Raw genomic sequence first — 23,693 nt, forward strand, 5'->3', positions numbered from 1 at the left:
TGCTGAACATTTGTCTTTATTGGTAATGCCCATCATCTTTGTTGGCCAAAGGGTATGACACTGATGGTCAAATGCCATGCCTACAGGATCTCACTTAATTTCACATAAGCAGAGGTATAAATCCTTTGTATTTTAATTTCTATTTCTCCCATTTCTCTTTAGAAATCATTTGAGAGCCAGCTTGGTCCTTTTGATTTTCAATCATGGTAAGGCAAAATACTCAAATATAGTACGAGTTCTAAGTGCTCAGCCTCATGAGATGCATAGGCCAATTAGGCAAAGACATATTTAAATAGGATATGGACTTTCTTTTTTTGCATGTCTGTATGGGGGAATGGGCAGGAAGAATGGATCTCCCATAAAATTTCCATGAAAAACTAATCAATCCAATGATGCATTTTTTAAAAGGGCAATTTATCTAGAAATTGGAAGGGTCAAAAACAAAAAATAAAAGTAAAATTGTTCTTCCCCTCCCAACACCTACTTTTAAGCAAATCTATAATTTGGGGAAAAAAAGTTAAAAAAAAATTCTGGGGTGCTATATAGATTCACAGTAGCGGTAAGAATTTCTGGCGATTGGCTCTTTCTCCATATCAGTGAGCATGTGCGGCTAACAGCACTGGCATGAAAAACCTTATTATTCTTCCGCCTTCCTCCCATAGCGTTTAGTCTCATTTAAGGAAGTGACTTCTGTGAAGATGCAGGGCCCATGACCTTTACAGTTCAGGACACCTGCTCAGGCAGCAATACCCTGGCAAACTCTAGGGACGTGTAGGTATAAATCACGGGGCAAGTACTGAAATTGTGGAGGTTTTGAGGAAATATTTGAATTCTTGCCATGTTTTGTCATCTGGTTAGATTCAAGACCCAGGTGGGTCATCATTTGCAGAAATAAACTTTCTTCTGGGTTAGGATACTTCATCATGAGACTTGAGATATATTGGTTTGGAAAATTTTCTCAGTTTCTCTTGGCTTCGAAGTCTTCGGCCTCGTAGCGACGTAAGGCCCATTGGAGGCAGATGAATCTAAATTATAATAAGGATGACATTAATAACCATACTTATAGCAGCAGCTTACATTTGTTGAGGAGTTTAGTAAGTTTCAGACTCTCTGCTAAGCACCAAGTCCATATAACAATCTTTATATGCAACAATTTTATATATATAAACAATCTTTCCAATAACTTTATTTGGGATTAGTATTCTGATTTTTGTAGATTAGAAAATGGAGGCTCAAAGAAGTTAACTTGCCCAAGGTTATACATTAAGTGGTGGAATCCATCTGATTCTAGAGTTTGTGCTCTTCTTTGCCATATTGCCTTCAGAGAGGTGAAAATGACCACAAGGTCACACAGCAAGGTTGGAATCCAAAGATGGGGGACAAAAGAAGTGTGTGTATACAAAAAAGTTCATTGCATAGTAGAAAATTTGAAATGATCCAAATGTCTACTAATAGGGATCTGGTTTAAATTATGGCACATTCTTACAATAGCATACAATGCAATCATTTAAAAAGATTAAGGTAGAACTCTGCACAAAGATTATAGAAAGATCAAGTAAAATAAGTAGGCAAACAAAGCAGTAAGCCCAGTATCATCTTTAAAAAAAGGCTACATTACCAAACTATTAGGTTGAACTAATACAATATGAAATTTCTGTTTATGCAGGTCAAAGAGTCAAATTATTTGCAATTTCACATGGTCCAACCTAACAGTTATAGTGGCTACTTTCATGGGGTAAGAATATTCAACAATTTTTACTTTCTACTTGATGTGTTCCTTTAATGTTTGAACTTCATTCTTTTCTTAACAATAAACATGTTTTTATAATAAAATAAAAACATTTTCATAAAAATGGTTTTCCCTTCTGTATGTGGGGAAGTTGTACAGTAGGAAAAATCAGGTATTCATTGACATTTTAGTTTGTTGCAACGGGTTGGTGGCATGAAAGGATAGCTTCTTTCAGCTTGCCTCCTACAGGAGCTCTAGGCTTCTTGGCAAGCACTAGCCCTCTTGGTATATGCTCTTGGAAATAACCAAGTTGACGAGGATTAGTATACACCTTATGTTAACTGGAGTTACACTTACTGGCCTTGGATAAGGAATCTGGTAATGTAGTCCGATTTCAATCCTTGCTGTGCATTCATCTATACACTGTTTGATCAGGTTGGTGTCTGTGAGCTATTAAAAGGGGGAAAGAAGTGAGGCTGTTAGCATCTTTCTAATGCTACATAAAATAAAGGTCTACATTTTCTTAAACTTTTCCAGTTCTCTAGCTAATTAATTATATATTAATAATTTGAAAAATCAAAAGCAATTTAATATAAAAATTACTGTGGGGTAAATTTCAAAAAGTACTGAAATCGATACTTTGTGCATGTGGTAAAAATAATTCAAATACTACAAAGAATATAGCATGAAAATAAGTCTCCCTCTTGCCCCCATCTCCAAGTTCCCACTTTCTTGTGTGTCCTTCCAGGAATATTCTATGCATATATAAGCATACATATATAGAGAGACCTAGTTTGTTCTTTTTTCTCATACTTAATTTTGTTTCAAACTTTGCTATCTCACTAACAACATAACTTGGGGCTCCTTCTGTATTCATACTGCCTCATTCTTTTTAACACTGTATAAAATTCCAGTGTAAAGCTGTACCATACTTTATTTAACCAATCCCCTACTGAAGGACATTTATAATCTTTCACCATAACAAGCAATTCTGCTATGGATTCCTATAAATTGTGTGTGTGCGCGCTCAAGTATAAATATACCTAAAAGATAAATTCCTAGAGGGTGAACTGCTGAGTCAAACAAAGAGTATATATTCATGCATTTTTAATTCTCAGATTTCTCAAATTACTCTCAAGAGATTCAGTAATATATATGCCCCCAATGCTATATGGGAGTGTTTGCCACCCTCTCCTCATGCTCATTAAATTTTAAAGTAACTCAATTATTTCAGCAAGTACTGTCCAGAAACCCTCTGAGTAAGATACTAGAGAACGTTCTATTTTTTTGAACTGTAATATTCTTGGCTCATTGGTTAAGGGGAAGAAAGGGCTTTTGAAATTCCAAAATAGTCAAATCATGGTAGTCTAGTTTCAAGTACAAGCATACCTTCCTTAATTGTGCTTCACTTTATTGTGCTTCACAAATATTGTGAAATTTTTTTTAAAAATTGAAGGTTTATGGCAACTCTGTGTCAAGCAAGTCTATCAGCTTCATTTTTCCAACAGCATGCGCTTATGTCATGTCTCTGTGTCACATTTTCATTAAGGTGTAAACATCGTTTTTAAAGACATAATGCTATTATAACCTCAAGAGACTACAGTATAGTGTAAACATAATCTTTATCTGCACTGCAACACACAAAAAATCATGTGATTCACTTTATTGCAATATTTGCTTTATTGCAGTGGTCTGGAACCAAACCTGCAATATCTTTGAGGCCTGCCTAGAAAATAATGAAAAGTTCATTCTGAAAAACAAAGTAGGTAGAAGAAGGGGGAGAACCACTTTCATTCTGAAGTGGAAAATTAGTCAACACATGGCTCTGTTAAGCATTGCAAATGGGCCTCAAAGCAGACTAGAATTGCATCAGCTCAGATGACACCCACAGTGAAGTCTGGGCCGTGGTTGCTTGGAAATTCAAAGGGTGTTCCTGTCCTATGGTACCTCTTGGAGCAGAAAAGAAGAGTTCCAGGAACAGCAGTGCATGGAACTACAGCTGAATTCCTTGGGGCAAAGGTTCAACTTTCTGACCTCTGGGCTTCTCAGAAGCTGTTGCTCTGATGTTCACCTTGGGAATAAGATTTCCACGTTCCTGTTTGCCCGCAGGGATTCAGAGCAATTTGTGAGATATTTTGGATTATTAAACTCTTTCAATGAGTGAGATGACGAGAAGCTACTTAAGCCTGTATAAGAGTGTGGGAAGAAATGAAAAGCCCTCACAAAGGTATGCCTAAGGAGGCTGGGGAGACCTCGGACTCTGACCATTTGAACAGGCTTGGGCTACAGTTTTTTAAACCTCAGTCATTCACAGGCTGCCTGTACAATTTTGCCACATTCATACTACCTTGTTGGGTCTGAATCCCCACCAAACGGCATGTTCAGGTCCTAATTCCTAGAACCATGCATATGAACCCATTTGTAAATAGGACTTTTGAAGATGTTATTAGTTAAGGTGTACCCAAACTGAATGAAGGTGGGCCTTAAACCAATGTGGCTGAAGTCCTTATAAGCAAAGGAAATTGCATAAAGGAAGAGAGAAACCATGGGAAGCAAGAAGCTGGAAGTCTACGGGAACCAGAAGAGAAAGGAGAGATGGCCTCATGTGACAGAAAAGCCAAGGACCAAGGCTCATCATCAGCCTGTTTCAGAATGCTACCACCCTGCTAATGCCTCAACTCTGAACTCTTCCTAGCCTCAAAACTGTGACCCAATGAATTTCTATTGTTTAACCCAACCCATTTAATGATATTGTTTTAGTAGTTCAGGAACTAAGACACACCTATACTAATATTAATAATTTTCTTTAAATGGACTCTCTCATAAGCAATAGTATTTGTGAAAGTATAGTCTAATATTCTACTTTCTAATACACAGTAAAACAAGTACACTTCTTAAAACTTAAAACCCAGATAACCCTCCCCCAAATAATCTCACATACCATCAGTGATACACACATGTCCCTCTGGCTTACACCAATTTGGGCCTATCTAGGCAGGAGAAATGAAGGATTGTTGTTAACAACTGAAGGAAAAAAACAGCTCCAGAAAGCATATGAAGAACTGCAGTAACAGGGCAATGTGAATCAAGAAAAATGCTAAAAGCAGTAGGATCTTCGGGTTACAAGGGCAGTTCAGTGGTAGGATTCTCACCTGCCATGCAGGAAACCCAGGTTTGATTCCCGGCCCATGCACTACCACACCCCACCCCCCCTGCCCCGCCCCACAAAAAAAAAATTCAACAAATGGTGCTGCAATAATGGGATAACCACATGGAAAAGGAATGAAATGTGACCCCCACCCATTCAGCATACAAAAAAAAAAAAAGCAGTAGGATCCTGTGGGACCCAGGCTAGCCTCTCCCTAACCCCTCACTGGTGCTATGCAGGGCCAGCCCAAGTTCCCAGTGTGGGCCCCTGGTCCCACCTCCAGAGGGAGGAGAGGAATCCTTGTGCGCATTTGGGGAGTATGTATATCTGGCCCAATCTATCTAATGGTGGCCTGAGGGTATTTGGCCTGCATGTATAAGACAACTCACCAAGCTCTCCTATAGGTCAAGTGACTGCCTGGGGCAAGGTAATGCTGGCTGTAGGATATACAATGCAATGCCCAGGACCATGAGAAAAACATTTCCTAGAAAAGAGAGCACATTCCTATCCGTGTAAACAGGGGAATTCCCAGGTCCACATGCACATGTCCAAGGCAAGAGGCAGAGCAGAAAGGATCAGGAGGGTCCTTATGCTTTAGCCTGGAGCTAGTCTCTAAACTTATTATGTGGATAAGCCCTAAAGGAGAACACCTGCACAGGTCAATCTGCCAAGACTAGAAAACGATTTACTTTTTCCCCTTCTTTTGTTAGCTCCTGGTATTCAAAGGAAAGCTCTGTCATAACTCTAGCTGGATACAAACTTAAAAAGCAGACACCTCAGAGGCTAAATTCTATGGACAGCACAATAAAATATTAAAAAGCCAAGGTTTCAACAACAGATTTCAAGACTATAAAGAAACAGGAAACAATGGCTCAACCAAAGGAGAAGATTAAAGCATTAGAAACCATTAATGAGGAGGATGAGATCTGGGACATTCTAGACATAGACTTTTTTTTTTTTTTTTGCATGGGCAGGCACTGGGAAACAAATCTAGACAAAGACTTTTTAAAAATGGTTCTAAATATGCTTAAAAAGCTAAAGGAAAACATGTACAAAGAACTAAAGAAAAACAATAGATGAATACAAATAATATCAACAGAAAGACGAAAATTATGAACAGGAACCAGAGTTGAAGACCACAGTAATAGAAATTAGAAATTCCCTCAGAGGGGTTGAACAGCAGATTGAAGCTGCCAGAAGAAAGACTCAGTGAACCTGAAGATAAAACAAGTGAAGTCATCCAGTCTGAGAAGCAGAAGGAGGAAAGATTGAAGGGAAGTGAACAGAGCCTGAGGAACCTGTGGGACACCATCAAGTATACCAATATATACATTATGAAAGCCCCAGAAGGAGAAGAAAGGGCAGAGAGAACTTTCAAAGAAAATAATGGATGAAAATTTCTTAAATTTAACAAAAGACATGGATTTATACACCCAAGACGCTCAACAAACTCCAAACAGGATAAACCCAAATAGGCTTATGCCATAGCACAATATAATCAAACTGCTGTATGCTAAAGACAAAGAGGAAATTCTGAAAGTTGCAAGAGAGAAGCACCATGTTACATACAAGGGAGCCTCTGTAAGATTAAGGGCCAGTTTCTCATCAGAAGCCGTGGAAGCAAGAAGGCAATGGGATGACTTAAACAAAAAACTGTCAAACAAGAATTCTCTATCTGGAGACTAAAGGGAGAGATGTTTATTTGGTGCAAAATTTAAATTTTAAGTAGTGCATTTCCTAATTTAACTTGTATGATCACTTTAGTTGAATACCATAAGTATATGGAATCTTGAATAGGGCATGAGATTGTGTTGGTTTGTCCAGGTTAGTGTGATGCCCTGATAAATATCAGAGTGATTTGGACAGTGAATAAAGAAGTATTTGTGAAGTCCCCCTGGGGGATTAGAGAGAAAGGGGGAAACATTCAATTTCCCCATTTGGAGAATTTTTGACAATTCTCACAAGCAGTGGGGACTATCAAATCAACAAGCTGAGCCCTCAATCTTGGGGCTTGCCCCTATGAAACTTATTCCTGCAAAGGACAGGCCTACTTAAAACTGGGCCTAAAAGTTACTCCCAGAGAAGCTCTTTTGTTGCTCATATGTGGACTCTCTAAGCTGACATGGCAAGTGAACGCATTCCTTCCCCCCCACTACCTGGGACTCCCAGAGGTCTAAATCTCCCTGGTAATGTGGGACAGAAATCCCGGGATGAGACAGGACCTGGCATCAAGGGATTGAGAAAACCTTCTCGATTAAAAGGGGGAGAGAGAAATGAGAAAAAATAAAGTTTCAGTGGCTGAGAGATTTCAAACAGAGTCAAGAGGTTATCCTGGAGTTTATTCTTACACATTATACCATATTCCCTTTTCAGTTTATGGTATATTAGAGTGGCTAGAGGGAAGTAGCTGAAGCCATGGTGCTGTGTTCCAGTAGCCTTGTTTCTTGAAGATCATTGTATAATGATATAGCTTTTACAGTATAGTTGTGTGACTGTGAGAACCTGTGTCTGATGCTCCTTTTACAAGGGTGTGGACAGATGAGTAAAAAATATGGATTAAAAAATAAACAAATAATAGGGGGAACAAAGGTTAAAATAAATTGGGTAGATGGAAACGCAAGTGGTCAATGAGAGGGAGGCGTCAGGGGTATGGTATATATGAGTTCTTTCTTTTTTATATCTTTTGCTGGAGTGATGCAAATGTTAAAAAAAATGATCATGACAATGAATACACAAGTATGTGATGATATTGTAAGCCACTGATTGTATACCATGTTTGTATGTTAGGAATGTTATATGTTTGCATGTTAAGTTTTATCAATAAAAATATTTTAAAAAAAGAATTGTATGTTTGACAAAACTGTCTTTCAAAATGAAGAAAAGATTATCACATACCCAAATAAATCAAAGCTGAGGGAGTTTGTCACCACCAAATCAGTCCTATAAAAAATGCTCAAGGGAATTCTACAGATCTAAAGGACTAGATAAATGATTGAAACTGCATGAAGAAATACAGATCTCTGGTAGATAATGACATGAGTAAATATAAATATCGATACTATCATGTTTTTGGTTTGTAGCTCCACTTTTTACTTCCCATGAAATCTAAAAGGCATATACATAAAAGGTAATAATAAATCAATTGCTTTGGACTCATAATGTATAACCATATAATCTGTGAAAAGAAATACATAAAGGTAGGGGGATGGAGAGGTATAGGCATATAGTTTATGTATGTTATTGAAGTTAAGTTGTCAACAAAGCAAACACAATTGTTATAGGATGTTAAATTTAAACCCCATCATAACCACAAAGAAAATGTCAAGAATAGACAAAAATCACAGAAACAAAGTTGGGTACAGGTTACCAGGGATTGGGGGAAGGGCAATGGGGAGGTAATACAAAATATGTGTAGGGTTTAAGTTTGAGGTGAAGAAAAGTTCTAGTAATGGATGGGGCAACACTGTGAATGGGATTAATCCACTGAGTGGTATGCTCACGTAGAGTTGGGATGGGAAGATTTATGCTGTATATATGTTTCCACATTAAAAAGAAAGATAAACTAAAGAGATAATTACAAATGCAATACATGATACTGGATGTGCTCTAAAAATGGAGGAGAAAAGGCTCCAAATGACACTATAGGAATATAAGAAAAAATTGGAATATAGAATGTAAACTTTGTATCAGTGAAAAATTTGTTGCACTTAAGGTGATTACGTAAGTGAACATCCTTGTTCACAAGAAACATATGGAAATATACTTGCTCTCAAATGTTCAGAAAATGATAGCTATATTATAGACAGACAGAATGATACAGAAAACGTGGCAAAATGCAAAATATTAAAAGTTGATATATCTGGGTATCTGGGTAGGGGGTATGCTGGAGATATCTGTAGGGATATTGCATTATTTCTGTAATTGTCCTAAAACTTTTTTTTAAACATATTTTTATTGAGAAATCTTCCCCCTTTTGGTCAAGAAGGCTTTCTCAATCCTATGATGCCATGTTCTGGCTCATCCCAGGTATCATGTCCCACATTGTCAAGGAGATTTACACCTGTGGGAGTCATGTCTCACATAGGGGGAGGGCAATAAGTTCATCTGCCAAGTTGGCTTAGAGAGAGAAGCCACATCTGAGCAACAAAAGAGGCTCTCTGGTGTTCATTCTTAGGTATAGTTATGAGTAGGCAGGTGTAGCTTCTCCATTGCAGGAATAAGTTTCATAGGGGCGAACCCCAAGATCGAGGGCTCAGCCTATTGAATTAGTTGTCCCCACTGTTAAAACTTTTAAATTATTTCAAAATACAAAGTTAAAAAAAAGAGAGAGAAACTTCAGAAATTCAGGGAAGAAGGGGATGGTATTGTAGAAGAGAGTTTCTTTCATCACATTTGTCCCAATTGTGATGAATTTTATTCACATTTCCATATAACTCTGGAGCTTCTTTGTGGGACCCTTTCTTACTTTTGCTTGTTTTTATATCCCCTGGCCTCTAATCGAGTGTTTAGTACATGCGGGGACTCACAGACATGCTGAATGAAAGAATAAGAACAAAAGTGGTGACAGGAGCTATGACAGAGGTAGGCAAGCTAAGAAGGGAGGTGCCATTGTAGAAAGTTGAGTTCTGCTTTAGCCCATTAGGTGGGTGTTGAAGGCTTTCAGGTGGCAGGGGAGAGGAAGAGGCTAGGGGTTTTCAGGTTTGGCAGCTGGAACCCTAAGGTGATTTCATATTCTGAGGACCTCAAGGTGGAGGCCCAACCTTCCAGGAGCCTCCAGCCAGCTGTAGGAAATTGGAGCAGATAGTGCCAAAACAGAGACAGAGACAATGTCAGAAAGGGAAAAAAGTCAAGAGAGTGGACTACCAGGAGGTTTCATGAGGGGAACAACAGTAGCACTGAATCCATTAGATCAATGAGAAGACAGTGGAAAAAAGCTGAGGCAGCTGAAAGCCTCTTTCCATGCTTAGTGCCAAGCAGTCTTTCTAAGGAACTAATAGGTAATGCTTTATGGTTTGTTGGGATGGCTCAAATCAAGCATCTTGGAAATGGTTTCTGGCTCCCTGTGGAGTTTGGTTAACTAGCTAATGGAGGCACTATTTTACCCAATTATGTAGTCCTAAAGAGTGAACTCACTTTGCTAGCCAAAGAGGCTTGAGTTTAAAGTGGAGTTATGAAGGGAAACCTGTGTCTCATCTTATTTTCTTCCCACTGAATGGGTTTGTTTGGAGGCTTTGAATAATTTATGAATTGAAAAAAAAAATTTAACTGAGCACCTCCTGTGGGAGTGGCTAGAAACCGACTCAGTGAATGAGAAGCACCTTCTCCCCTGAACACTCTCATTGGCCTGATGTCACCTGGCCCATGGGGTCTTCTGAGGACACTGAGGCGCTGGAACAGTGAAGAGAGAAATGTCAGCTGGGTTTTATTTTCCGGTGGCTGGGCTGGTCCCTTCTTGCCCTGTGCTGTGCCACTCTGATTTGTGCTGTTCAGTCCTCTTATTTGTAGGACAGAAAAGATGAACACCGCAAGAAACTCCTTGCAAACTCCTATGAGGCCTACTTACATTTTTGTTTTTCTGGAATAGTGTTCTGGCTTCATTTAATATGTACTGCTTTTCTTTAATGGTATCTTCCATCTGCCCTGATGCCGCCTGCCATTTCTTCGTGAGCCTGAAAATTTTGCGGTAGAGGCCAAGAACTTCTTGTCGTGTTGCTGTTGTCATCTCCAGAACCACCAAAATAGAAGAAAAATTTGCATAAAAATTCAATTTGTCAGTAGACAGCCAGGCAGATGTACAATTTTTTAAAACGCAACTTTTAGTCTAAAAATAATTGCTCTTTTTGAACATATCTGTCTGGTAGCATTGCCAGACTGACATAGTAGGAAATCCAGATATCTACATATTTTTCCACGAGCTTGTTCATCATCCCAGTGATGGCCAGTTTTATGAACAGGATAAAATGAACACACAGTTGACTAGTCTTTAAACTGGTCTTACTAACATACCTTAGGAGTGATGTTTTTAGTGCATATTTTGATGTAATTTTACCAGAGTACCTAGAAGACATATTTTGGATAACTGAATTTTCTAGGTAAGTGAGAACTGTAATGGTATTTTTAAAAATAAAATTATGTCTTATAACTTATAAAACTGTGTTTTCTTTTTTTTGTAAGTTATTTTTATTATGAAATATTTTAGATATACAAAAAGGTATAGAGAACCATGTAACTTAGTCATATATCCACCAAGTACCTTAAAGAATATTAATTATGTATACAGTTGCAGAACCCACTGTACTCCTTTTTTATCACTATCATGCCTATCTTTTTACTTAATATTACATAGTATTGCTTTGCAAGTGTAAACACTTTATATAAATAGTATTATATTATTCTACAACTTGCTTTTTTTCCCCTCACTATATGTGTAAGATTCATCCATGTCATTACACGTAGCTCTAATTCATACGTTTTCACTACTGCAAATCAGTCCTCTGTATGAAATTATCTCGATGTTCATTCTGTTGATGGGCATTTTGGTTGTTTCCTTTTTTCACTTATACAAAAACTTCAGCAGCCTATTTCTTTTCCATTTATTTCTACATATGAAAGCATTTAAGAAAGAAAGGAAAAGTCCTATTATTGTAGAATTCTGATTAGTCAGATACAGAGTAATGATCACTGAACTACCTTTAACAAATGGCTGAGAACAGACTGGGAAGGCAAGGGGGACTGATCTGGTGAACCAGTAGCAGAGCCAGGCACTTGAATCCTGGGAGTTTCTCAAACAGGCTCATCAGGATCAGGAAGTAGGCTGCTACAGCCATTTAAGAACATGACCCATTTCTAACACATGGGGGAGGCTTACTCCCTGGAGAGTGTATGCTTTAGGGTGGTCCTGAGCTTGTAAGAATTTGGGCAGTTAAAAATGCAAATGGGAGCTGGAAGGAGGTGTGCTGATCTAGAATTTCTCAGTACCCTAAATGCAAGAAACTCACCTTACAAAGAATTTGTCTCTCGAATATGGTTGTCCCTTCTACTTTCCTGACCCTGGTGACCATTCTTGAGCAAGGAGGACCGAACTAAGGCTTAAATTAACTATTTGATGAAAGGCTTGAAAGCACGATTTTACCCAATTCGAAAGTTAAAAAAGCACCAAAGTTACATTTAACACCAATTCTAAGGTTCATGATGCATCACAGAAAAAATGCTGAAAGGAATTCATAAAAACCAAGAGAAAACATCATGCTTTGTGGCTAATCATAATAAAAACCCAAATGAGATGATGACATTTTTCCTGGTAAGAAAAACAGGTTTCTAAGTTTCTGGCTCTCCCTAAAACTCCATGGTTTCATATGAAAATACATGACTCAGTTCTATGAGGGTCAGAGAGTCTGTAACTAGCATTTACTAATGATTGCTTCACTTCCCTGGCATTAACAAACGAAACTTCCTTGACAGCCTGACACTTGGGCAGGCAAGTGAAGAAGGTCTGGTAAATTAGAACAGCATAACCCTCTCCAAAGCATGCTTTTAATTGGTGTCCTTTAACTACTCTAAGAACAACAGCTTCCAACTATAACCAGTCATAAGTCATAATCTGATATATAAGCCCTGCAATTAGATACTCAAGATGACAAGCACTATGAACAATTGGTACTTAACAAGACTATTTTCAAAACACTTTAATTAATGTTTGTTTTGAAAACTTATACTGAAAGGGAGATAAGTGATGTCTAGTCCCCAATCACTGAATGACACAGAAAGTCCCAAAGACTGCCAGAGAGAAGGGTCAGAAGCTGCATTCCCCATTGTGTATTACTGAGTCTAGCTTATCATTTGCTTCCAAGTCAAGAGAAAAAGATAAGAAAAATGCTTCTTTTGTTCTTTTCTTACTAGAAGGAACTATGTTCTTTCTGGCCTTAGGTGCACATACTCAAGTTGTTCCCTCTCCCTAAGGCTCTACCCTGATCCCCTCCTTTGTCTCACCTGACCAACCCCAACCATCCTTCAGTTCATAGTGAAAACATGGATGTCTCAGAAAAGCCTTCTGGCCTCCCTTCTCGTCCCCGCCACCCCCCCCCCAACCTCCCCACCTCCCGCCACATTCCCTAAGGAGTCCTCTCAGGGCTGCCTGTATTTCTTATTTGTGATGCTCATCACTTAAGTAATGGCTTGTTAATGTCTGTCTTCCACCAACAGACACTAGCCTTCAGGGTTACTGGAACCACAGCAGACTTATTTACTGCTGAATCCTTACCACCTAGCAAGGTAGTTGGCACATAGTTGGAATTCAACAATTATTTGCTGAATAAATAAATGGAAATGTCTCACACTAAAGAAAGCTTGTCATTCTAGGAACAGAATCAACTATCTATATATACTTACATACATACATATATATATACACACACACACTCTTTTCCTTTTGGTTTATATGCTTGTCTTTCTTCCTAGAAAATAATCATTTAGAAAAACTGCCTTTTTCAAGAACAGTTTTCCTTCCTTTGGTTTCAGGAGCTTGAAATTGGCATTTTAAAAAAACTATCCATTATCTTTCATTATTAATGCAAGACTGAGGTAGTCTTTTTCCTTCTTCACTAGCATCAGACGTTGACTTGATGCAGCGGGGTCTGCTGGGATTTTTCCTCAGGCTACATGAGGACTATCGATCATTCCGAGGTCCACAACTGAACTGCAGTCTCATCTGGGAGGAAATCTGTTTTTATAATTTTTTTTTTTTGTACAGGCAGGCACCAGGAATCGAACCCAGGTCTCCAGCATGGCAGGCAAGAACTCTGCCTTCTGAGCCACCGTGGCCAGCCCTGTTCTTATATAATTTTTACAGTTAAAACTTTATAACTTTTATCCCAAAACTGACATTATTTTGAAACTCTTTTTTTACCTTCTTAACCTCAAAATCCCAGGAGGAGAAAAAAATGGCAATATAAGGTGTGCTCAGACATTGGTTTCTTTTTTTGAAATTGCATCTCAAGTATAAAAACAATGCTGAAACAAACAAACAAAAAACTATGCTTAGATGAAATTCACTACTGAGCACCTGCTGTATACAGCCTGTTCCACTAAGGAAGGGCCGACAGATACTCCATACTTTGGCCTCTGGTCATGTTGGGAGAAGTTTCCCCTAATGCAGGTGTCTTGCAGATTGATTGGGGAGGTAACTTTAGATGGACAGTACAAATACTTATTTTACTAACTGTGATTATTCTAATGTATATTAGAATGAAATAGTCCATCAAACCTATGATTTAAGAGTGACATAGATCTATAATGATATAGAGTTCCCTTTAAATAAATGTATTTAAATGGTTACAAAAATTGTGATAGTGGATTCTGAATCACAGAAGTTTGGGAGCTCCTGCCCTAAGGCACCCTGTTGTGTCTAAAGCAGGCCTACTGTTTCTCCTGGCAGAGCCTTCCACTTAGAATGCAATGTCTCTTTTATGCTACCCACCATGACCTGCCTAGCAGACAGCTATTTGCTATACAGTGGGGAGCATCCCCCACCCCCTACTCCCTGCTTCTATCACAACCCATTATTGCTCTTGTGCACTTACTTCTTTACACATCTCTTTCTTCCTAAAATCTGAATTCCTAGAGGATAGGAACTATGTCTTATCCATTATACCACTACTAATAGTAAGAGCTGACATTTGCTTTGCACTTACCCTGTGCCAAACGCTTTGCTAGGTGCTTTACATTTATTAACTCTCATAATCATTACAACTCCATAAGGTAGATATCTCCATTTACAAAGAAGAAAAGTGAAGCAAAAAGAGATGAAGTTGCCCAAAGTCACACAACTAGCAAGAGGTGGGGCCAGAATCACTCATCTAGATGGCTCAATCTTAATAAATGTTATTGAATATTTTATGTGATTGGCTTTAAACAACTTAGCCACTTCTGATAAAGGGAACTAAGTAATTCTATTCCCTTCCTATACAAAGAGCAAAAAGCATCTTTTTTTTTCCCTTTACACTTTAGCACAAATTGCAATAATCCTTTTTTATAAAGTCCCTCAATACCATCTACCCCTACCCAGTCCTGCAACAGCCCTTCTTCAATAGTTATGCTATATACCAGCACTGTTAAAGGAGGTTGTGCACCAGGCTGGACTGCTCTGCTCTTCCATCCCCAGCAGCAGCTGACTCCAGAGGCAGCTGACATCACAGAAGAGACACCAGGGCAGGGCTCGTTACAGTGCAATCACCTGCAGGCCTTACCCTTCCCTCCCAAGGATCCATCATCCAGTCACTCAACAAACATTTACTGAGTGCCCATAATGTGCCTGGCACCTGCTAGCTTGAGGATAGAGTGATAAACAAGTAGCCATGATGGTTGTCCTCTGAGGACATATATTCAAGTGGCAAAGGCAGATGATATAATGAAAAAATGACAATTTCAGATAGTGATATGTGCTCCGAAATTATTAAACAGTAACATAAAGCGAATGAGCAGGGGCTATTTTATTCTGGGTAGTCAGGGAAGGTCTCTCTTAGGAAATGACAACTGAACTGAGACCTGAAAGAAGCTGATGGGAAGAGCTATGGGAAGGGCAGTGGAGAAGGGAGGACCAGGAACAAAGGCTCTGAGGAAGATACCACTTCAAAAATGAATGTGGGGGAGGTGAAGCCACAGGTCAGCAGAGTCCAGCACAGCGTGGGAGGGTGGGTGTTGGAAAGGAGTTTGCTTGTAGTCTAACAGGAGAGGAAAGACAGTGGTAGAGTAACATGATCTGATTTACTCTTTTAATAACGTGCTGGATTTCAAACCGTTTTATAAGTACTTATGATTGCACCAATCTTGCAGATGGTGAGGCGAGAATCTTGACTTACTATCACCTAATTAATTGTGATACAAGTCAGTATTAAAAGTCATAAAGGCTGGATTATTATTTCTCTAACCACAAGTTTTTCCTTGTTATTGTTTTTTTCCCTGGCATCATTAATGGGGACTCATAATGAGGAGTGATTAATTTATTAAAAAAACAACAACAACCAACAAACCCATTCATTCTTCTGCGTGCAGTTAAGAATATAAATAAGTAAAGTGAAAGGTTCTAGGAATCACACAGCTAGGCATACGTAGTTCAGGCTAGTATTTGGCATGTCAGACCTAGTTAGTTAGACAGAAGGCCTATGGAAGGATTTGCTAAAATCATCATTTTTACCCGCCTTTGGGACAATTTCCCCCACTTTTGGAAAGACCATCACAGCATGAACACTTAGGAGTTTAACAACAGAAACGAAAATTCCCTTTCCACAGATGAAATTTATATAAGTATGACTCTGGTCTCAGGAATGTCAAAACTCCAAGTGTTGGACTCTCATGAGGCTTTTGTGTCTACTGAAGAAAAAGTGTTGCAGCACAAACAAGAGAACGGTTAAAAAAAAAAAAAAGGAAAGGGTAATTAACACGGGTTTCTGAGCCTGAGGAGGTGAAGGAAAGGCCCCTTTCCATTCTTTCAAGGAAGATCTGCCTCTAAGTGGAATTTGTTTTCTCTCATCATCTTATAACAAAGACTGTACTGTAGTCAAATTTCTTCCCTGAGCATTTTATTTTTATTATTTTTAGGGTGTGGGGGGCAGGGAGATTGTGAAATCTACCCAACGAAATTATCATCTTATGTGCTCATTTTGTGCTTTAGTGATAGGACCTCCTAAGTCTTGCTGCCCTGATTCCTTAAAATCTGGGACTACTTCTCTTTGCCAAAGGCCCCAACACATACAGCTGAAACACTCTTTCTTTGCCAAGCTGCTGCATTTTCTTTTAGCTTGGACATCATTTCTCGCGGGGCAACCTTCTTCAGGCTGACACTGGGTCAGTGTCCTTCCTATGTGTACTGATGGCACCTCTAGCTTACCCCATTGAGGCAGGGGTACAATTAGGGCAGTGGCTGGCTGATGAGCAAGGGGAAAATTTCAAGAAGTGGTCAGGCCATTAGACCTCAGGCTGCAAAGCGAAAGATATCTCTGAGAAGAACAGCAAAAAAAGACACCTGAGGCCAACCAACCCCAACTGAGTAAGTCATCTTTGATCAAGCATCAAGGGTCAAGGAAGGAGGAAAAACGATAGGGAAGTAAAATAGTTAATAAAAATGACAAAAGGAACAAAAATCTACATAAGTAGATTACCCCCCAGTGCCGGGGCCTCACCTCTCTCTATCTTCTGGCTAGCATGCCCACATGCTCTTTCTCTGCATGTGTAGTTAAATTTTTTGCCCGCTTGCTTGATCTGTGCTGTCCTCAAATTCTTTCTCACAGCACAACCAAGAACCTAGGAACCCAAGTCTGACAACACCATCATAGCGTACACCCTATTCTATTGTGATTTTCTGTTTAACTTACCTTTCTTTCTCTAGCGGGTGTGGTGGGGATAAGGGTCGTGGGTGAGGGAGTGTATGGGGTAGGGGTGGGGGGTGTTACTGTGTTTTATTCCCTACACGCCTAGGCTGCCACACAGTTGGAACTTGAGAAAGATTTGTTAGAGGAATACATTTACACACTCAGAATGATCACTGTTAATGTCCAGTCTCATCCTGAGATAAATACAAGTAGTATTTGGGCCAAGTTTCCCAATGAAGGCCTCAGAATACTTGCAAATACTAATTAACCCTCACAATGATGTTTTCAAGAGATGTGGGGGTCAGGATAAGGAACTGAAATCACAGCGTTATTTTTCTGGGGGTAGGCCTAGTTCCATCTAGGGTAATAAAAGATACTGATAGAACCTACACTCTTAGTTCTAAGGTCACTGGCTATGACCACTAGACTAAAATGCTTTACCATGTTTCTGTGATGCTTAAAACCAAACAGGTAGAAAAATGGGGTTCTCACACATTTTTCCTTGAAAATAATTCTTTGGGGAATAATGTCTATTGTATCCAATGATCAGAGTTCAAAACAACCCAGAAAATTGCAATTTAAAGCTTTTGTCAATTTAGAAACCTCTAGAGAACTGAAGTACTCTTAATAATGCCAAAGCAATCAGGTTTTTTTGCTCTGGACAGCACAATAGGAAATGACTGTCTTGGTTTTAGGCACTTAAAGTTTCCCACATTTGTACAAGACAGGAAAATATAATACAGAGAATGAATGCAGGAGTTCTGGGATGGTCAAGCCTGGGTTGGAATCCTGACTTCACCCCAAAGACATGTTTTTAACCTTCAGTTTCAGTTTCTTAAAAAAATGTAAACTCTTCTTCAAAAAGTTATTCTAAGGATTATTCATGAGATAATTCACTTAGCACTGTGAGTTAAAGGCAAAAGTTACTAGAATGGGAGGAAATAAAGGAGCAACAATAAAGCCTTTTATCTATCCAGTGCTTTGTCTGCAGAAGAGGGAAAAGCAAAGTGTTGTCTGTTGGCCAATTTACTGCTCTGTGTTAGTAATGGATTTTCCTAATGCCCTTTCCCTCTGATCATTAATAATCCTTGTACAGTAAAGGGCTATTGTTCTTTAGTATGAGTAAATAGCCCTATTGCAGGCACTGTTTTATCTTCAGACTACAGCTCATGCTTCTTACTGGAAATACAATGCAGGTGCCAACACCAAAAGCATCATCACACTTCCCTATTTTCTTTCCTTTATCTCTTACTCCTCCCTTATTCTGTGGTGTGCTTCCCCCCCAGATCTGATACACTCATTACTTTTTAGCATACAACCTGTATCCTATATTGCGTCATCTTTATCCAAAGCGAACAATGTTCCCGTTAAACGGCATCTCACATATCCCTGTTTTCTTTACCCCCTCTTCCCATCCCTATCAATTAACATGTGCAACACACACACACACACCATAGGCTTGTTTCCTGTCTTGGATTCAATTATTGGTTCCTAGAATATAAAAAGGGAAGTGTTGCCACACAGTATTTTGCAAATCTCAGAATATGCTGTGTGGACTTAATCATACCACAGCTATTCTCTGAAACAGCATCTTTTTACACAGAAAGTGACAAGAATAGGGTGTGTCAGAGACAGGGGGCAGTGAGGAAAGGGTAGATTGTATTTTTATTTCACTTAAAAGAAAAGAAATTAGGTTAGGCTCTGTGAAAAGGGAAATCTTCAGAATACAGGGAAAAACAAAATATTTTCATGTCTGACAGACTGCTAAAATAACTATTCCAAACAAGAGCATATGAGGGAAGTACACCCATTCTAAATATACCATGTCAGTAACTGAAGCAGACGCAAGATTACACTTGGGTAGGGGAAACTCCAATAAAGCTACTGTAACCAGGAAAGAACAGCTATTTCTTCCCTCAGGGATAGAAATACTGAATGGAAACCAAGATTCGGTCTCTCAATTTTAAAAAGTAATGGAAATATCTGTTTCCTTATCAGTATATTTTAAAAGACAAAGGTCAGGGAAGGGTCAGTGGATGGTGAGAAGTAGAAGACAGCCTAAGAGGTTTATGGGAGGGGCTGGAAAAAAAGAGGAAATGGAGGCCAACCCCACTCCTTGGTTCATAACTACTAAGCTGGGATCTCTGACCCTCCACAGGATCTAGGAAAGTCAGAGAGGACAAAAAATGAATATCCCCCCTCACCCCCATCCTTCTCTTTAATCATTAACAGCCCTGGAACTAAGGGGCTCAGACAAGAGTGCACCTTTGCTGTGAACAAAAATCATCTGTGCCTGAACTAATAGGACTGGAGGTTTTGCCTGGGTCCTGTATAGGTGACAAATCAAACATTGCTTCTATTCTCCAGGGACTTAGTCTAGTGAAGAGCTTCAGTGCCTCTGCAGGTGAGAATAGTTGCTTAATAATTATTTGATAGGTAGAAGGTACTTGGAAGCTGTTATGAAGGCAAGGACCCCTGCACAGAGAACCGTTATTTATCAAATACTTACATTGAGGGTCAAGTGCTAGAAAGTCACTCCAGCAGCTTGTAGAGTTAGAACTGAAGCCCTTTTGACATTTCATATTCCAATTCCTTAAAATTGCACAGAATGACTAGCACCCAGGACTTAGAGGTCCTCTGGCACAGTTTTGGCCAAAAGAACTTACGACGGTAGCTATTGGGTACTTGTGGTTAGTGCATCTAAAGAACTGAATTTTAAATTTTATTTAATTGTTAAATTTAAATAGTCACAGGCTGCTGGGGGCTACATATCAGACAACACAGCTCTAGACCAAGGGATACAATTCAAAATACCCATTGAGTCTCTGGACCAGATAAGTCCTCAAATGCAGAAGGGCCAGCCTCTTCAGAACATCAACACATCAACTAGTTCCGTCCCCCTATTCCATATTATTGGACAGTTCCTTCCAACCTGAAAAAGTTAGAATGGGCATAGCTCAAATACCCCTAAAGAGCTGGAGAAAGATCAAAGGTGATGGTGGAGTTATACAGAGAAGTTAGGGTTTAACAAATGGGTATGAATCATTATACTGATATTTCTTTTATTCTCCAATATATTAAAGCAGCTAGAAGTAAAAACCTAAAATTGTGGAATGGTAACCCATATCAAACTCTGAAATCTGATCTACAACTAATTGTTGCAATGTACTTTGACATTTATTGCTTTTTTTGTATATGCTGTTTATCACAATAAAGAAAAAAAAGTTTATTGTGATGATAAATGCAGTTATATGATACTGTGAACCACTTATTGTACACTTTGGATGATTACATGGTATGTGAATATATAATATGTATCAATTTTAAAAAGAGCTATTTAAAAAAATGACCCCAGCGGTTTTTTGACTGACTACATAAATCTCTTTTCTTTGAAAAATAAAAAAAAATCACCCATAGGGCCAGTTGGTAAGTTACTGCAAACTCAAGAATGAGTCACGTGCAAGTGGGGAAGTAGTTCATTTGATGTGTAGGAGCCTCATGCCTGTTGCTGCCAGATTGATTTTTCAAAAGAGGCTGAAAATCCGGACTTTGATGTCCAATTTTTTAAAGTTGGCAAGTAAATTACAAAGAATTGTAATCACTTTGTGGGCTGAACAATGTTTGTGGGCAGAACCTGTCTTGCGAGTCTGCAATCTCTAACATAGGCCAACTCCATCAGCTCAAAGAATGGTAAGGCCATTCTTTTAGCTGGTCTTCTGATAGACACCCTTTCCCATTATCTCATGAGATTGGCTATATCTAGATTGTGATGGTGGTGATAGTGGCAGCAGTGGCAGGGACAAAAACCCCTTTATCAGAAGCTGTCAAATTCCATGGCTGATAATTTATGAATGCAGAGTTCTTAACTGTTTTGTTCCTACCAAGCTACAGCCACATGATGTACAAGGCTCTGTATCCTTAGGGGCCAGCAGGACACAAAGACAGTTCCTGTTCTCAAAGAGCTTAGGGTCCATGGGGGAGACAGACATATAAACAAATAATATGTAAAGTCAGGCTTGCTATAATGGAGGCAATTACCTGTGCAGAAGTCCAAAAGCACTGACACCTGGGAGAGGAAGAGAGGACAGAGACTTGAGGCAGACCTTAGAGGATGAGTAGAATCTGGTCAGTCAGGGGATGTTTCACTGATTAGAAGGATGGGTCCCATTATTCCAGGATTTGAAGGGGTCTTCCTCTTGTACTTGAGGCCTTGTCTGCATCAAAGTCTCCTTTTCTGGCTTCTTTTACTCCGTGTAACCTCTAAATGCTGAGAATCCAGGAAATTTAGCCTGGGCTTTCCTCTTTTCTTTGCCTCTTTCTAGATGATCTATACTGACAACCCCCACATTTGTAATCTCCAACTATGACTTTTCCCCTAATTTGTATATCTAATTTCTTAACATTTTCTCTTTGATGGCTAGTGGACTTATCAAACTGTGATACATGAATCCAAAGATTGACTCCCTGGCATGTCACTGCTGTAGTTGTACTCCAGTAAAACCTAATATATTCAAAAGAGAACTTGTAATATTCTTTTCCAAACTGTTTTCTTTCTGGTCTTCCCCAATAGGAATCATTCTTGATGTTTCCTTCTCCCATACACCTTAAGTCCAATTTGGCAGCAAATCCTGCAAGCTTTACCTCCAAAACATATTCTCAATATAATGCTATTTCTACATGACCAGTATCACCTCTCCCTAGGCCCACTGCAACCGCCTCCCAACAGGTCTGACTGTTACCACCCTTCTCTATCCAGCAGCCGGAGTGATGCTTTAAAGATTTAAACCTGGTCTCTCCCCTTACCGTGGCCTAAAAAGCCTGGCTACTTCATCACAGACCACAATGCCCCTTGCTTTCTGCTTCAACCACAAAACCTTCCCGACTCCAATTCCTTCCTTAGAACTTTTCTGCTGGCTCGAGTCTCCATGTAGAGAGCTTTTCTCCTGTCTTTCCACTGCTCTCATTCTGGGCAAAAGCGTCGCCTGCTCTGAACAACCTTAACTGATTTAGAGTAGGCCTTTACCCTTTTGTCATTTCACTCGGTATTACTGTTTTGGGGGACATTTCTCACTTGCTGATATCTTGTTTATTGATTTACATGTTAACTCTCTTACTCGAATGGAAAGTCATGGATCAAGGCTTTTGTCTTGTTCTTAGGTTTGTGCTGGAGGAAACTATGAAGCTGGTGCTCACTTGTCCTAGAATGTTTCTGCTCCTCTACGGGGCCTCGTTTAGGTCAACTTTCCCTAGCCAGACACCTCCTGCTCCCAGCACGCTGGGAAGGGAATCGCCCCTACATCTGTCATTTATATTCAGTAATCTAAAAGATTCAGAAGTTTCAGATGAGCCCCAAACCAGGCCTCCCCTTCCTGGCCCACTGAGGCAGTTTCCCAAGGCCAGAGGCGATGACACCCAGCCGCCCCCGCGAGGCTGGGGTCACACAAGCGAGTCTCCTAGCAACGCCGCGTCCCCACCCCCAACCCATCCCTAACCCCGGGAAGCCACCTCCTTCCCCCAGTGTCCCGCTCCTGGAGTCAGCATCTCCATCCCCTACACTCACTCTGCGTCAGTCCTGCCTTTCCCCCACCCACAGAAGTGCCAAAGCCCCCGGCGGGCTGCGAAGAGGCCGCGCCGAGAGCCCAGTAGAGCACGGTGGACAGAGCTCTGGCACGTCCGGTAGGCCAAGTCGGACCAAACCAGTTGGCGGACCTCTGTGGGAGCATACTCCCACCTCAGGATTAGTTTCAATCCTCCGTGAACTTCTAACTTTACCCCACCCTCAGACTTATACTCAACAATATAGCCAACCTTATCCTCTCCCTATTTTTCTCTTGACCTCTTTCGCCATCCTTTTCCCTTCCCCCCCTTCCAGCTAAAAGAGTGGTCCAGTCCAGCTCCTCCTAGCCCTCTCTCCTCGCGGCTAGGTCTTTACCCTTACTTGGCGACGGCTTCGTACGTCGCTGCGTACGTCATGACGCAACCTTCCACCCTCCCCGCCCCTCTCCTCTCTATTCTCCCTCCTGGAACCGGCAGCCGGTGGGGTTACCGGAAGTGATGATGCAGGAGGCGATGGAGGGGGCGGGGCCTCAGGGCGGCCGCCGCCGGTGGGCCGCAGATGAAGAGGAGGCGGTGGCAGTGTGGAAGAAGAGGCGGCGGCGGTGGGGGTAGGGAGCCTGGGAACGCAAGCGGGTATGGTAGGTGGCTTGGGCCCGCCGGGCCGCCGTCGTTTCCAGAAAGGGTTTGACTGGAGGAACCTCTGGAGCAGCTGTGAGTTTGAGGGGAGTGAGGAAAAGGGGGGAGCGTTGAGAACTGAAGGGGCGGGGGTTGGGTACCATCGAGAAGGGGGTGGTAGTGGTGGAAGGGGAGGAGTGGAAATCAGTGCCTGGTCCGGACTGGTCTCTCTGGAAGAAGAGGCTGTGAGGGGAGCCTGTGGCGTGTCAGCCGCAGAGCT

At 40.3% G+C, this 23,693-nt stretch overlaps 2 protein-coding genes across 13 annotated transcripts in view; one reads left to right on the forward strand and one right to left on the reverse strand.

The window, feature by feature from the left end:
- On the reverse strand, positions 1-23,230 carry LYRM1 (LYR motif containing 1). Of its 8 annotated transcripts, none has more exons than XM_077141632.1 (5): positions 23,175-23,230; positions 21,281-21,308; positions 10,441-10,599; positions 2,087-2,179; positions 1-1,025 (listed from the first exon to the last, which is right to left on the reverse strand). In XM_077141632.1, exons 3-5 carry the CDS (start codon positions 10,597-10,599, stop codon positions 909-911), a joined length of 369 nt encoding a protein of 122 aa, XP_076997747.1. In that variant the 5' UTR covers positions 21,281-21,308; positions 23,175-23,230; the 3' UTR covers positions 1-908. The 8 variants fall into 8 exon arrangements, with proteins under 8 accessions (XP_076997747.1, XP_076997748.1, XP_076997744.1 ...); XM_077141633.1 differs by having other exon boundaries at positions 23,181-23,204; XM_077141629.1 differs by lacking the exon at positions 23,175-23,230 and adding an exon at positions 23,051-23,168.
- DCUN1D3 (defective in cullin neddylation 1 domain containing 3) overlaps positions 22,702-23,693 on the forward strand; it is a 36,437-nt gene continuing 35,445 nt past the window's right edge. For 3 of the 5 annotated variants that reach the window (XM_077141626.1, XM_077141625.1, XM_077141622.1), the window contains exon 1: positions 22,702-22,918. The gene's annotated coding sequence lies outside the window, so the exon portion shown is untranslated. Of the gene's footprint in view, positions 22,919-23,097; positions 23,510-23,693 lie in introns of those variants that run through there. The other 2 variants (XM_077141623.1, XM_077141624.1) reach the window with 1 other exon arrangement.

The sequence above is a fragment of the Tamandua tetradactyla genome, chromosome 23 (assembly GCF_023851605.1).
Source record: "Tamandua tetradactyla isolate mTamTet1 chromosome 23, mTamTet1.pri, whole genome shotgun sequence".
Taxonomy (NCBI): Eukaryota; Metazoa; Chordata; class Mammalia; order Pilosa; family Myrmecophagidae; genus Tamandua; species Tamandua tetradactyla.

What these genes read in the sequence shown, in the direction of transcription:
- LYRM1 (XM_077141627.1), bottom strand. Translation starts at nt 22,965, where the DNA reads ATGCTCCCACAGAGGTCCGCCAACTGGTTTGGTCCGACTTGGCCTACC. An exon ending in AAAGGCAGGACTGACGCAGA is followed by an intron (nt 21,346 to 22,802) that starts GTGAGTGTAGGG and finishes TCATCCTCTAAG; the next exon opens with GTCTGCCTCAAGTCTCTGTC. An exon ending in GCTTTTGGACTTCTGCACAG is followed by an intron (nt 10,600 to 21,280) that starts GTAATTGCCTCC and finishes GTGGTTCTGGAG; the next exon opens with ATGACAACAGCAACACGACA.